We start from the raw sequence: 13,001 nt of genomic DNA, 5'->3' as shown, positions 1-13,001 counted from the left end.
CTCCTTAGTGTTTCTTCATCAGGAGACGGTTGTTAATGGTGTCGAGTCAGCAACGCAACCGAGTGGCAAAAGGAAACCAGCGAACGATAAAAAGATCAAAAGAACCCAAGGCAGTGTCACGTCAACCCTAGCAGGCATTCCTGATTTTCCCAAAGTCCTGTTACTTCGCCAAAAGCTTTCCAATCGGGGGACTCAAGTTAGATTTTCCCAAGTCAATCACGTGGAAACGTAAACTACACAAAATGTCTATTCCTTTGAGCTTTTAGGTCTCATCTTGGGACCTGGACTCGGGTTTCGATGTAGTAGCTGATGATAATCAGCAAACAGGGTCATAAACTACAGGCCGTATCAATGCCAGGCCGAGAATGAAAGGGATGCCCCCGATACAAAGCTCTGGACGCCATAGACTGCTTTCCTGAAAACATTGGGCTTGATACCATGTTGGCTTTCTGCATGGAAAAAAAAGTACAGCGAGACATTTCTGCCTATGAGCAACGCAGTAGCCCCGCTCCTGGGAGCCCAATTCAAACATCTCTGGCACAATACACAAGCATCACTTTATCTAGGTTCCTCATTATCCAGAGGTAGACTCTTGAACATCCTCACGCGTTACACCTAGGATGCAGAAAGACTTTAAAATCTTAGACTTCCCATAGACTTGTGAGGCTATCAAGTCCGAGACAAGCGATTAAGGGGCTTTTATAAAAGAGAGTGTAGGGTTGATTAATGTATATAACTTCTGTGGCAATTTCCAGAAATCGCCAAAAGGAAGAGTTGAGGCGTATAATAGTCAGCTTTCGGTTGGATCCTGATATTGCAAGTCGTTCATAGCATGTCAGGCCTCTTGTTGGCTTCTGAATAGGATGATATGTTGTCCAAGTGAAAGTTGATATCTGGGTAAGCTGCATCCCGTTTGCGATGACTCTAATATAACCCGATGTGTAGTCGAGCCAAGACATCTGTGCTCGTTGGGCAGCAAGTCCTCAGAGAACGAGAACTCTATCTCTAATTTAACTCTCCACGGGCAAATCCATGTGCCCGTAAAAGCAAACTACGACAGTCACGGATCAGCCAATAAAAGATTCTCTCTACGTCTACAAAAACTTCACGTTGGCTGTCCAATGGTCCTTGTCGGTGTTACTTAATCGATAATCTCGGCTGAATCTTGGCTCCAACACAAAACCAATTGCGGTGCGGGGACATCAGTCGATTTTCTGAACCTTCCCGGGGACAGCTCCCAGACCCGGTCAACAGATAAGGTGTGGCAAGCAGTAGCGATGGGGGTTTAACCCGCCGATCTAAAGCGGTCGGAGCTCGTTTTGAAACCTTTTCAGCTGATCGAGAGGAGGAGCTGATCGCATTGCTTGGCGGATGTGAAGTCAAGCCGTTGGTCGAATTTCGCCAAGGCCAAGACCACCCAAGACTTTTTTCTTCGAGCTTCCTACAGGAGTCACGAGTGGAGAGGACAAGGCCAGAAGAAAAATAAGAGGGGAGGGCGTCGATGCAGAATGCATCACAGGCGAAAAATGAAAAAAGACCCTTGAGAATCGCGGGCTGGGCCCATCCCACTCTGACCGCATTAAGATCCAGCGGGAGTTACTCCTGCTGTAGGATGACGGCGTTACAGACTAATCGCTGAGGCCAAGGTGGACTCTCGTTGCGTGCTGCCCCCCAGCCCAGCGAGGGTCTATGCCATCATCCAAGACTCGGGTGCATGCATGGTGCCGTATTTCAAGCTCATGGCAATGAAGCACCAGCGTGGAGCAAACGGCTTGGAAGGACGAGACAATGACAAGACGGGCAGGACGGATAGTGGAAGGCTTAGGTTGTGATGCTGGCGCTGATCATCGTCGCAAGCACGTTTTTGGTGGTGCATAGTGTCTCCATGTACAGGGCAGATTTTTGGCTGTCGAACAGCGACATGTGGCCAGCAGGTGATTTTGTCTCACCCCCAGATTGCCGCAAACAGGGTTTAGTCAGTCGATAGAGGTGCAGAATAGGAAAAGGACGGACCGGCGATGGTTTGACAGACGGCGGCCCCGAGGGAGCGGTTCGGAGGCGATGGCGCGGGGAGAGCGAACGGTGACAGCATTGGACAGAAACTGGAATTCTTTCGTAACACTATGCATGGGTGATTTCAATATCCCGATTTGGGTTTCGACGGTTCAAGGGGCCATGGCGACACGAGACGAAAGGCTTCGTTGCCAAGACCGGTCGAACAAGAGAATTTGATTTTTTTTCTGGCAGTTTAGTCCAAGCCAAAGGAGACAGACAGGGTAAGAGAACGAGAGAAAGCAAAGACGGGAAGACGGCTAGACTGAACCTCCTACGTCACTTGGCCTGGTCCACACCATCTTGCGCGGTCTCGAGAGCCAAGCACTTGGCGACTCCACCGAAAAGATTGTGACTGTGTCAGACTATTGGGAGGTTGGACTGAGGAAGGGGGAACAATAAACAAAAAAAAAACAAAAAACAAGTGGAATTGGAACAGCAATTAGTTGGTAGAGGGGTGGAGGAGGACAAGCAGCAGAAGAATTGCGACGAAAAGATATGGACAGCCGCCCGGAGCGATGGTTCGTCTGAGACGGCCGGGATAGGATGGGATGAGCAACAAGGCGGCGGGCGGGGTTTAAAAGTGATAGGCGACAGACACGAAAGACCGACGGGCGGCTCTGGCTCAGATGAGAAAAACCGACAGTTGGGATCAGCAATCGCGCTTGGATCGTCGACGTGCCCCTCCGCTTGTGCGACTCCCCTCACTATTGTCTGTGTGGCTTCGTGAAAGTTGATCGCTTGATCGCAGTCGCGGATGCACGCCAGTTTTTGTGTCTCTCTAGAAGGCATTTTAGCCCGCGGTGAGTGGTCAATTGGGAGAGAGGTCCTCTATGTCGTAGGGATACCGTGTGCGGCGGATGGGGAGGTGGAATGATGGCATCGGGAATACAGAGGTCTGGAATGTCTGACCTAGTAAGCCGTCATCCCACGTTGGAGGCAATCCAACATTGTTGAGTCGTAGGACAAGAATTGCCAAGGGACGCCAAGTAGAGCCGGCGCAAACGGAGTTGCAGCGGTGGGTGGCCATCATACCCATACGAGGCCACACTCGCATCGAGAACGAGGGGGGTCGTGTGTGTCGCATTTTTGTGGGAAAAAGTCAACATTTGATGCCGTGACCTTGCGCTGGGTGAATGCGAGGAATCCGCGGGAGATGAGAGAAAGCTGGGCGACGAAAAACCTAAGGATAGCAATGGGGACGAAACCATGATGCTCGCCTTGGATCGGAAGCACGTTGCTTTTTCCTCGAACCACCCCGGGGATCACGGTCATGACCATCGGTAGTTGGTGTCCGAAGTTTGGAGATTTCTGCCCACCATGTGCTCCTGCTTCGCCCGGCGGCTCAGGGCCTAGCGGGGTTGGAGAGAGGTCTTGAGACCCCTATTCCACTTCTTCCTATCCCCGACCGAGGCTGCGACCGGGCGAACGTGACTGTGTGGTGGTGTGTTTAGGAGAAGCCTTGGCGGCGGACAGGAAAAAGTTGAGTGAGGTGCAAGAAAGTGACCGAATGTGGCGTGCCTGATGGCTATCCGGTGTCGCTCCGCCCCCCTTCAAGGATACGAAATCCAGTTTTGGATATTGTAACGCCGTCGTCGTCCTCCGTCAGCCTGTCAAGCATGTTCATTGAGGCCAGCCTGGGTCAGCTGACGCGTACACGTGATATCAAACCTTGTCATAGGAGTCACCGAGGGTTCGGAGACCTCGAGTTGGAGTTGATGTAAATTGGCTTTTCCATGGCGTCCGGGGATAATCCACCGAAGAGCACGGCAAATGAGGGTGTGGATATAGGGACGAAGATGGGTAACAAGGTACTATCGGTACCGTAGGAATAGAGAAAGAGAGAAAGAGAGAGTTAGTAAGTTAATTTAGTTTGAACATGTGCCTGTGTGTTTCGGAGCATTTTTTGTTGAGGCAAGGTTGACATGGAACTCTGTTCCATATTTTGCCATTATTCTTTTTTTCCAATTTTCAACTTTTCGCGCCTGGGAAGGTGCAATACGTGTAACGCAAACAGCCAAACAGCAAAAACACAGCGCCAGTTTCAGCGATTCTTAGTGGTCAAGGTGGGTTTTTACAGCAGCCAAGGCGCTACGGTTTGCCCCCCTGTTGTCGCCGTGGATGACGGCGAGCCCGCTGAAATGCGTAAGTACCGTGGCTATACTTCTTGGCTGTCAAGGTACCTCCACCCACACTGTAATGCAGTCCTTGAGTCTAGAGGCTCGGCCAAGAAAAACAAAGGCATCACCAAGTTGGCCCTTGGCCAATCACACAACATAATTCTCAGAATCTCCATAGAAAATACTGGAAGTCTGTGCGCAACAGGAGCAGGTGCAACAGCACGTGATGCGCCTCTCCCCATGGCGCAGTTGGGAGTGGCCATTGGTTCTTCGCATCAAATAACCTTATTCGCCCAGAAATGGCCAATGGCGTCACTGGGGACGTGTGCCGTCATATCGTACGGCTGCAGACCATGCAGAGCCGTCCTCTGATTTCTGCAACCTGCACATTGTACTTCCTACGTAGGTAGTATAGATCAACTCGTGCTTGTCCGCCTGGAGTGGCCGTTCTTGGCTTTGGTTCGTCCCTTGTCTTTACTTTTCTAATGTGTGTTTTATTTTTTTCGGCATAAGCAGCTTTCGGTGTCAAACTCCTTCGGTGTTGTTGTACCGCTTCCTGTCATGCCCGTGGCGTTTCGCCCATTGGCTGTTCGGGGCCCCAGTAGCAAGAATAAGCAAACGCCTTCACCCGCATCAATAACAGTGGCATATGTGAAATTCCCATCACTTTTCTTTCCCCGACGTCTCAGTGGCACGCGTGTCTCTGTTCCCCGGGACCGATCCTCTCCTCCCCGCTCCTTCCCGCCTTTATTTGAATTTCTCTCCTTCTCCCTTAGAGAGACTTACCCCTGATGGCATGAAGTAATAGTCGTAGTTCATCCGTACCTGCCCGTGACTTTTCCTTTCATGCTAATACAGTCAAGGTAGTACAGTGCTCCTTCCCGTCCATGTCCATCACAGAAAGTAAGTACCACCCCGGTACCTCTTCTTGCCTTCTCTTCTTGAAATACGTACCTCCCTCCTTCCCTGTCCTACAAGCACCGGTCCCCACTTCCTCTACGGTGCTCCACTCCCGTCCACGCCGCTTCCCTCCGCCAAGAGCTCCGCCAAGGTCATCGTCACCCGAGAACCACCACTCAGCCGGTCCGTCTCTACGTTCTAGTTGCTACTCCAAATTCTCGACCTGGAACGGTCCCCCAAAGCCAAGAAGCTCACCACCCTTGCGTGCGTCTTTGCTCACCACTCTGTCGCCAAGTTGAGATCCCTTGTCTACCGTCTTGGACACTGGTCTTGATGCCCAATCACAGCTTTTCAGTCGGCACAATGACCGAATGCTTCTACTCCTCACCCCCTCCTCGCGCCTTCAAACGCTCGCCAGGAGGGGGGGCGTGTTATCATCTGCCCAGACCTTGGCGTCTCTCAGGTTTTTTTTTCCCTGCCCCGAAGGACCTTGCGAGCCACAAGACACAAGCTTCCGACGTCTTCCAAACCTTGCCATACCAAGTCTACCAATCGTTCAGCTGTCTATCTATAAAGGTAGCCTTGTTCCCCGGTCCTCTTGACTTCAAACTTCCAGGTCTAGACTTTCTAATCACAACATTCTCTTCCCCACTGCGAAGAAGAAGCTTCTTGGTTCTCAAAGCCAATATTTGATTGACATCCTCCCAAGAAGAATAGAGAGACCCATCACCACCTTGACGTCTCACATCCATCCTCAATTGATTTAGCCAACTCCTCCCAACCGACATTCTCCGTGAATGGAACGCACCTAAATCATTTATACGTCGTCACCAGCACAGACTCGACATAATGTCTGGTGACTACCCAAAGCATCCCTTCCTCCTGTCGGTCGAAGAGACCGCTCGGGCCCTGGGAGTCGACATCGACAAGGGTTTGTCCTCCCAGCAGGTACAGGAAGCGCAAGCAAAGTACCCCGAAAATGAGTTCGAGGTCGGCGAATCGGTGCCATGGTACACCATTCTGAGTAAACAGATTTTCAACGCCATGGTGCTCGTCCTCATCTTCGCCATGATTCTTAGTTTCGCAATCAATGACTACATTGAGGGCGGTGTCCTCGCCTTTGTTATTGTCGCAAACGTCACCATCGGTTTCTGGCAGGAGTATCGCGCCGAAAAGCGTATGGATGCGCTGCGTACTCTTTCTGCCCCTTCTGCCAATGTTCTCCGCGACGGAAAGACGCAGGTCATTCCAAAGTAAGTACAAGCAATACTCATGGCGCATATCATTTACCCCACCTTGTTTTTTTTTTTTTTTTTTCCTTCTTTACTTGGTATTCTGGTTTGCCTTGCCATCTCACATCGCTGACTCGTGTTACAGTGCCCAAGTCGTTCCCGGTGACATCATCTTGCTCAAGATGGGCGATACCGTGCCCGCCGATATGCGCATGTTCGAAGCCATGAACTTGTCTTGCGACGAACAGTCCCTGACCGGTGAGGCCGCCCCCGTCGACAAAACCACCGAAGCCAACATCCTGGTGCCGGGAACCGAGAAGCCCGCCACTGAGGAGGGCGAGGTCGGCATTGGCGACCGATTCAACCTGTGCTACGCCACTACCATTGTCCGCAAGGGTCGTGGTCGCGGTATTGTCATCGCTACCGGTATGCAGACTGAGGTCGGTAAGATCGCCGCATCCACCCAGAAGAAGGTTCGCAAGCCTGGTCGCTCCATGAACTACAAGAAGTACGGCAAGCGTCAGCCTGTCGTTGGTCTTACGAAGCGCGTCTACGATGCGGTTGGCAAGTTCCTCGGTCTTACCGAGGGTACACCCCTTCAGCGTAAGCTCGCTGCGCTAGCCTACCTCCTCTTCGGCTGTGCCATCATTTTGGCCATGATTGTGTTCGGAGCCCACAAGTTCGACGTCACTGGCGAGGTCATCATCTACGCTGTCTCGCTTGGTATTGCCATTATTCCTGAGTCTCTCGTAGCGTAAGTACTACCTGGCATATACTTATCGATTGGCCCATCTAACAAGTTTTAGTGTCCTCACCATCACCATGGTCGTTGCTGTGACTGTCATGAGGAAAGCCAACGTCGTCGTTCGAGATCTGTCTGCCCTAGAGGCTCTGGGTGGTGTTACCAACATTTGCTCCGACAAGACTGGTACTCTGACCCAGGGTGCCATGATTGTTCGCAAGGCCTGGCTGCCCATGTCCCACACCTACACCGTCCGCGATTCTCAGAACCCTGCAGACCCCACCAAGGGCAAGGTGACTTACTCTGAGTCCAAGGAAGAGGAGAAGGTGGAGGAGGCTCCTAAGCGCGATTACGACCAAGAGCGCTCCGCTGCCGTGCTGAAGTTTGATGTTCCCGAGGAAAAGTTGCAGAACAAGCAGCCTGCCAAGGAGCCCGAACCCGAGGTTGACGCAGAAATGACACCTCCGCTCAAGGCCTTCCTTCTGTCATCTGCCCTTTGCAACCTGGCCACCGTTCGATATGATGACGATGAGGCCAAGTGGCAAACCACTGGCGAGCCCACTGAGATTGCCCTTCAGGTCTTTTCCCACCGTTTCAAGCTTGGTAAGAAGGTTCTCGAAGGACAAGGTTGGCATCAGCTGGCCGAGTTCCCTTTTGACAGTTCCATCAAGCGCATGTCCGTCATCTACGATGCCCCTGAAAACTCTGAGAATGCCGATATCTGGGGCCACGAGAACAGCTTGGTCTTCACCAAGGGCGCCGTCGAGCGAATCTTGGATCTCTGCACTCACCTCGGTTTCGGCGATGCTAAGCAGGAGCTTACTGAAGAACTCAAGGGACAGGTCCTCGACCAGATGAACAACTTGGCTTCTCAGGGACAGCGAGTGCTTGCCATCAGCTACCGCGAATGGAACGGAAAGTTCACCATTAACCAGTCCAACGTCAGCACCGAAAAGGAGGATGAGCTTCGTGGCGAAGTTGAGCAGGGACTTACTCTGCTCGGTCTTGCCGGTATCTACGACCCTCCTCGCCGTGAAACTAAGCCATCCATCGCAGAATGTTCCACCGCCGGAATCAAGGTTCACATGCTCACGGGAGATCACCCCGAGACCGCCAAGGCCATTGCAAAGGAAGTTGGTATCATTCCCAAGAACCTCGGTATCCTCTCCGATAGCATGGCCAAGGCTGTCGTTCTGAAGGCCACCGATTTCGACAAGATGACCGATGCAGAGATTGACGCCCTTGAGGAGTTGCCTCTAGTCATTGCCCGTTGTGCTCCCGAGACAAAGACCCGCATGATCGACGCTCTCCGTCGCCGTAACGCTTTCATGGCCATGACTGGTGACGGTGTCAACGATGCCCCCTCTTTGGCCCGAGCCGATGTCGGTATTGCCATGGGTTCTGGATCTGACGTCGCCAAGTCTGCCTCTAAGATTGTGCTCACGGATGACAAGTTCAACTCCATTGTTGCTGCTATCCGTCAGGGTCGTCGCATGTTCGATAACATCCAAAAGTTCATTCTCCACCTTCTTAGCTCCAACGTGGGTGAGGTCATTCTCCTGGTCTGTGGTCTTGCTTTCCGGGATAATGATCAGCTCTCCGTGTTCCCCATCTCTCCTCTCGAGATTCTCTGGATTAACATGGTTACCTCGTCCTTCCCTGCCTTCGGCCTGGGTCGTGAGGATGCTGCCGCCGACGTCATGCGCAAGCCCCCTCAGAACAAGAAGCGCGGTGTTTTCACCAACCAAATCCTAGTGGACATGGTTGTTTACGGTATCATCATGGGTGCGCTGACTATGGTTACCTTCATCATCATTGTGTGGGGCGCCAACGGTGGAAACCTCGGTGCCCAGTGCAACAAAGAGTTCAGCGAGGCATGCAGACCCGTCTTCCGCGCCCGTGCCGCTGTCTTCGCCGAACTTACCTGGATTATCCTTATTTCCGCTTGGGAATTCAAGAACCTGCGCCGCTCCATGTTCCGTCTGAACCCGGATGACCCGAGCAAGTTCCCCCTCTTCAAGGACCTTTACGCCAACAAGTTCCTTTTCTGGGCTGTCGTCATTGGTGCCTTGTCTGTATTCCCCGTCGTTTACATCCCTCAGCTCAACACCAAGCTTTTCAAGCACGTGGGCATCTCTTGGGAGTGGGGTCTTTCCGTCGGATTCACCATCCTGTACGTTGTCGGTGTCGAAGCCTGGAAGTTTGTCAAGCGCACTTTCCACCTGCTCGAGGACCACCAGGTTGTCCGTGGTGCCTTCAACCAGGGTGGTGAGGAGGAGGGCCGTGACTTCAAGAAGACTATGACCATGTCCAGCTTCAAGAGTTGGGCGTCTTTCGGCCGCAAGGATACCGGCGAGTCCACTGGACGTCGCAGCCGCTCCCACTTGCGGACCAACACCAACCTCTCTGGTGACACACGCACCGGCGAGGGATCTCCTAACAACAGCGCGGACGACAAGGTCTGATTTATTTGATTTTAAGCTACAGAAATCGCGTCGTCGAATTGCGTCAATATTTGACATGTTTGTGCGAAAAACAAGAGTACATGATACCACTATCACGATGATTCGTTGCATGAGAGCACGAACGATAGAAACTAGACCCACGACCTAACGGCCGAGTCCATATGAGGAGGGTAGGATATGCCGAGGTCGAGTATGGGAGAGTTGTTTTACGGCCTTTGAATGGCCTTTTGCATTAGTAACTAGGGATTTGCATCAAGATGGACTTGGGGAGGAATTGGTTCTCTTGTTTTTTTTTAATAGGATGTATCTAATAATCAACTTCTATCCAAGTCATCATTTTCCAACAACTTTCATGCAGTATGCTGTGAGAACTGAGACATTTGTGCTTGTCTCTTTGAAAAGTGATGGCTTGTTTTACTGTTTCCTTACTACTTGTAACTGTTGTATCTACGAATTTTGCCACCAGACTGCTAGGCTTGCAATCTCAATGATGGTAATGCAGCGCCATAGTTGAGCTTGATTGCATTGAAATCTGCGAGCCCTTGTATCCAATCTGGCCGGTAACGGCCAAGACCGAAGATTCACAGGGCATATGAATCATGTCAAATCCAGATGAAGATGTCCAACGGGTAGTATTGAAAGTATACATACGATCTGCGCTCTAGGACATCATGTCGTTTTACCCGTCAACAGGTAGACGGCCTAAAGTACGTGGGGCCCCCTTAACTCTTCTCGAAACTGCCGCAACGTAAATAATGGAGTGCATGTCGTAAGGTGTTTTGTCTGATTGGTTACTACGCAGCAGTATTTTATACTGTACTCTGTAGTCTATTCGTACGACTGACTCGGACATTCTAATTTCCATGTTTTCGCGAGCAGATTTTTCCTTACTTTACAGATGTGCTGGGTGTTTATATGTCTTTTTTTATGTCATAACTGAACTTGGCGAACCATCATGATGACCTTTTTTTTTTTTTTTTTTTTTTGCAAATGGATACTGGCAGCTTGAGGAGGATACGCGGAAACATGTTGCAAGTCTCGATGAAGATTGTCAGGTGGGTCGAACCGTATGATAGACCATAGATCCAGACGAGGTAATGATGCCGGCGATCTACCGTTGTTGCTGACTATATGGCGTTGTCGAGAATTTGCTGCCAGATCTTGACGTCAGTGACATGGAGTTCGTGACTGTCTTCCTCGTCTCAATCAGGGTTGGAAGTTCCCCCAAGGATAGCGATGATGACCCGATAGAATGCGTAAATCATGATTGCGAAATCGGATGTCGGCAGTTTTGAACCACAGTTTGTCCTGCTCTGTTAAGGTGACATTGGCAGCTGTAGCGGCAGATGGCACGCAGTATCCAGGTTCACAGACTAATACTAGTAAACTCAAAGACCCACACATTTTCCAGGATAGGTTTCTGTAAGCGCTCTCTAAAAGTTTTAAAAACAGTACAACGTGATGACACCAACAGCCGCAGCATCTACAGAGACAAAAAGAAGACTAGATGCATTCAAAAGCAAAAGAATTGGACGAACAGGGAATCGAACCCTGGACCACTCACATGCTAAGCGAGTATTATACCACTAAACCATTCGCCCAATGGGATGATTTCGCCCGGACTTGAACCGGAGACCTTCAGTGTGTTAGACTGACGTGATAACCAACTACACCACGAAACCACTTGAATTGTTGAAAGAATGCGGACGACAAGGTGCTTTTGAATGTTGGTGGCTGTTGTGGGTGGGTAGGGTAGGGCATAGCGGGGCTTGCAGGATGGCTTCATTTCGCAGATTGCATGCGGCCGGCGCCATTGGGGGTGGAATGTGGGGCGGGGGCGGTGGCCATGCGGTTTCTGCTGTATCTGTCTAAATCCTGGCGCATCGGCCTTGAATCATGCACAGGTTTGGCACCACCTAACCTGAAAGCGGAGAGTGATGGGCGGAGAACTAGGTCGAGTTGGCATCCATGGTATTCCATTGGCACCAAGGACTGAGGATGAGCTGATTTGATTCGGTGCTCCGGGCACTCGCCCGACTGACGTGGGCCGAGCGGCACGGGGCCGGTCCGCCGGGCACGCCGCGCAAGCGAGTGCGAGCTTCTGCGATTTTTAACACGTTGAGTCAACACACAAAACCGTCACTTGGAAAGCCGGATACCGGCCCTACGGGCTCTACGGGGCATGCAAGGATTCGACATGGACATTAAGCTTAAAATGAAAAACCCATGGGTTGTAACTGCACGAACTACCCACAGTCTTGGCGAGGGAAGAGTCTGGCTTGGCCTTTGCCTTGGTTTTGGAGAGCGACGCGCGGCGGTGGAGGCAGTGAACCCTAGAGATCCCTGGATGTCACTCCAATGTAGCTTTTCTTGTCATCTGTCAGCAGGTTGCGTGCATAGTGCGGAACAGTGTCATGATTCGTGAGTACAGATGACCCTTTTGCTGACGGTTTTAACGAAGTCGTAAGGTGGGACGGTGACGACACATTCACGTAGATTGATGACGGCGGCTGACTTGAACTTTTCTACGGCGACCCCTATATCGGACCCTTATTACGTCCAACATGGGATTGGAGTTGTGGTTGCAGACGGGTTGGTGGCGCTGTGGAGGGCATATCTTACTTTACCCTTCACCGTTTAGTTGTTCCTTGACTCGAGTTAGTTTTTGATAGGTGGCCATGCTCGGAGATTGCGTTAGTCATAGCTAAAATGCATTGACTGCTCAGACTCTGGGCCCGTGTGGCGGAGAGTTGATGGTCTCGGGTCATTATCGTAGCTGTAGTTACATACCAGAGATTGCCCAGTAACTTCTTTCTCATCTAATACAAGCAGTTTACTCAATTGGCGAACCTTTTGATACATAGTTGAGAATCTCAAGTTACCAATGAAGTACTTAAGTTGCGATGGTCTTCTTAAAGAACCAGGAAGCATTGCCTGGTATTATAGCTTTATTCACTGTATTTACTTATTGGAAATGAGCTGTATCTTCTGGCAAGATCAGTTTCTAGTCGGCTTTTGCGATGAGGTACATAATCGTATTACATGGTCGTTTGTCCAGAGTTTATTGTTCAGAAGCTTGGTCGTGATGATGCTATTACTATCACCAGTCTTTACTTAGAGGCCTAGCATACTGGCAATACTCGATTCTGTTACTTTTCTTCTTTGTTATAGAAGTTTCCATAGCTTGGTTCTGATAGGGAACTGGACTTTCACCTTCATTATCTGTAGATGTGGGTTTGATTTGACTTAGGTCTAATTGAGTGCCACGTGGTCACGAATTTCAGAGCAAAGAGAGCCTCAAGGTGAACTGGCAAACTAATAGACGTTCATTTTCGTATTTGGTGCGACCATGTGATCGATAAATATACTCAGGTTACCTCCTATAATTGACTAGGAATCGTCTTGAGTCTTGTGATTGCAGGTTCTACAGTGCATCACTTGTCTGTATACAAATTCAACTTTGACAGTTGTCGTCACACGTTGTCTTTGC

At 50.6% G+C, this 13,001-nt stretch overlaps 1 protein-coding gene across 1 annotated transcript; it reads left to right on the top strand.

Moving 5' to 3' along the window:
- Window positions 1–5,921: 5,921 nt before the first annotated feature.
- Window positions 5,922–9,511, top strand: CTRU02_201194 (potassium sodium efflux p-type atpase; the record flags this gene model as incomplete). Its single annotated transcript, XM_036726221.1, has 3 exons — window positions 5,922–6,325; window positions 6,450–7,058; window positions 7,111–9,511. The coding sequence occupies 3 exons, from the start codon at window positions 5,922–5,924 to the stop codon at window positions 9,509–9,511; spliced, it is 3,414 nt and encodes a 1,137-aa protein (XP_036581903.1).
- Between the last annotated feature and the right edge of the window lie 3,490 nt (window positions 9,512–13,001).

This window comes from Colletotrichum truncatum, assembly GCF_014235925.2.
Source record: "Colletotrichum truncatum strain CMES1059 chromosome Unknown Contig_0001, whole genome shotgun sequence".
NCBI classification, from domain to species: Eukaryota; Fungi; Ascomycota; class Sordariomycetes; order Glomerellales; family Glomerellaceae; genus Colletotrichum; species Colletotrichum truncatum.
This window is presented reverse-complemented; position numbering and strand designations above follow the sequence as displayed.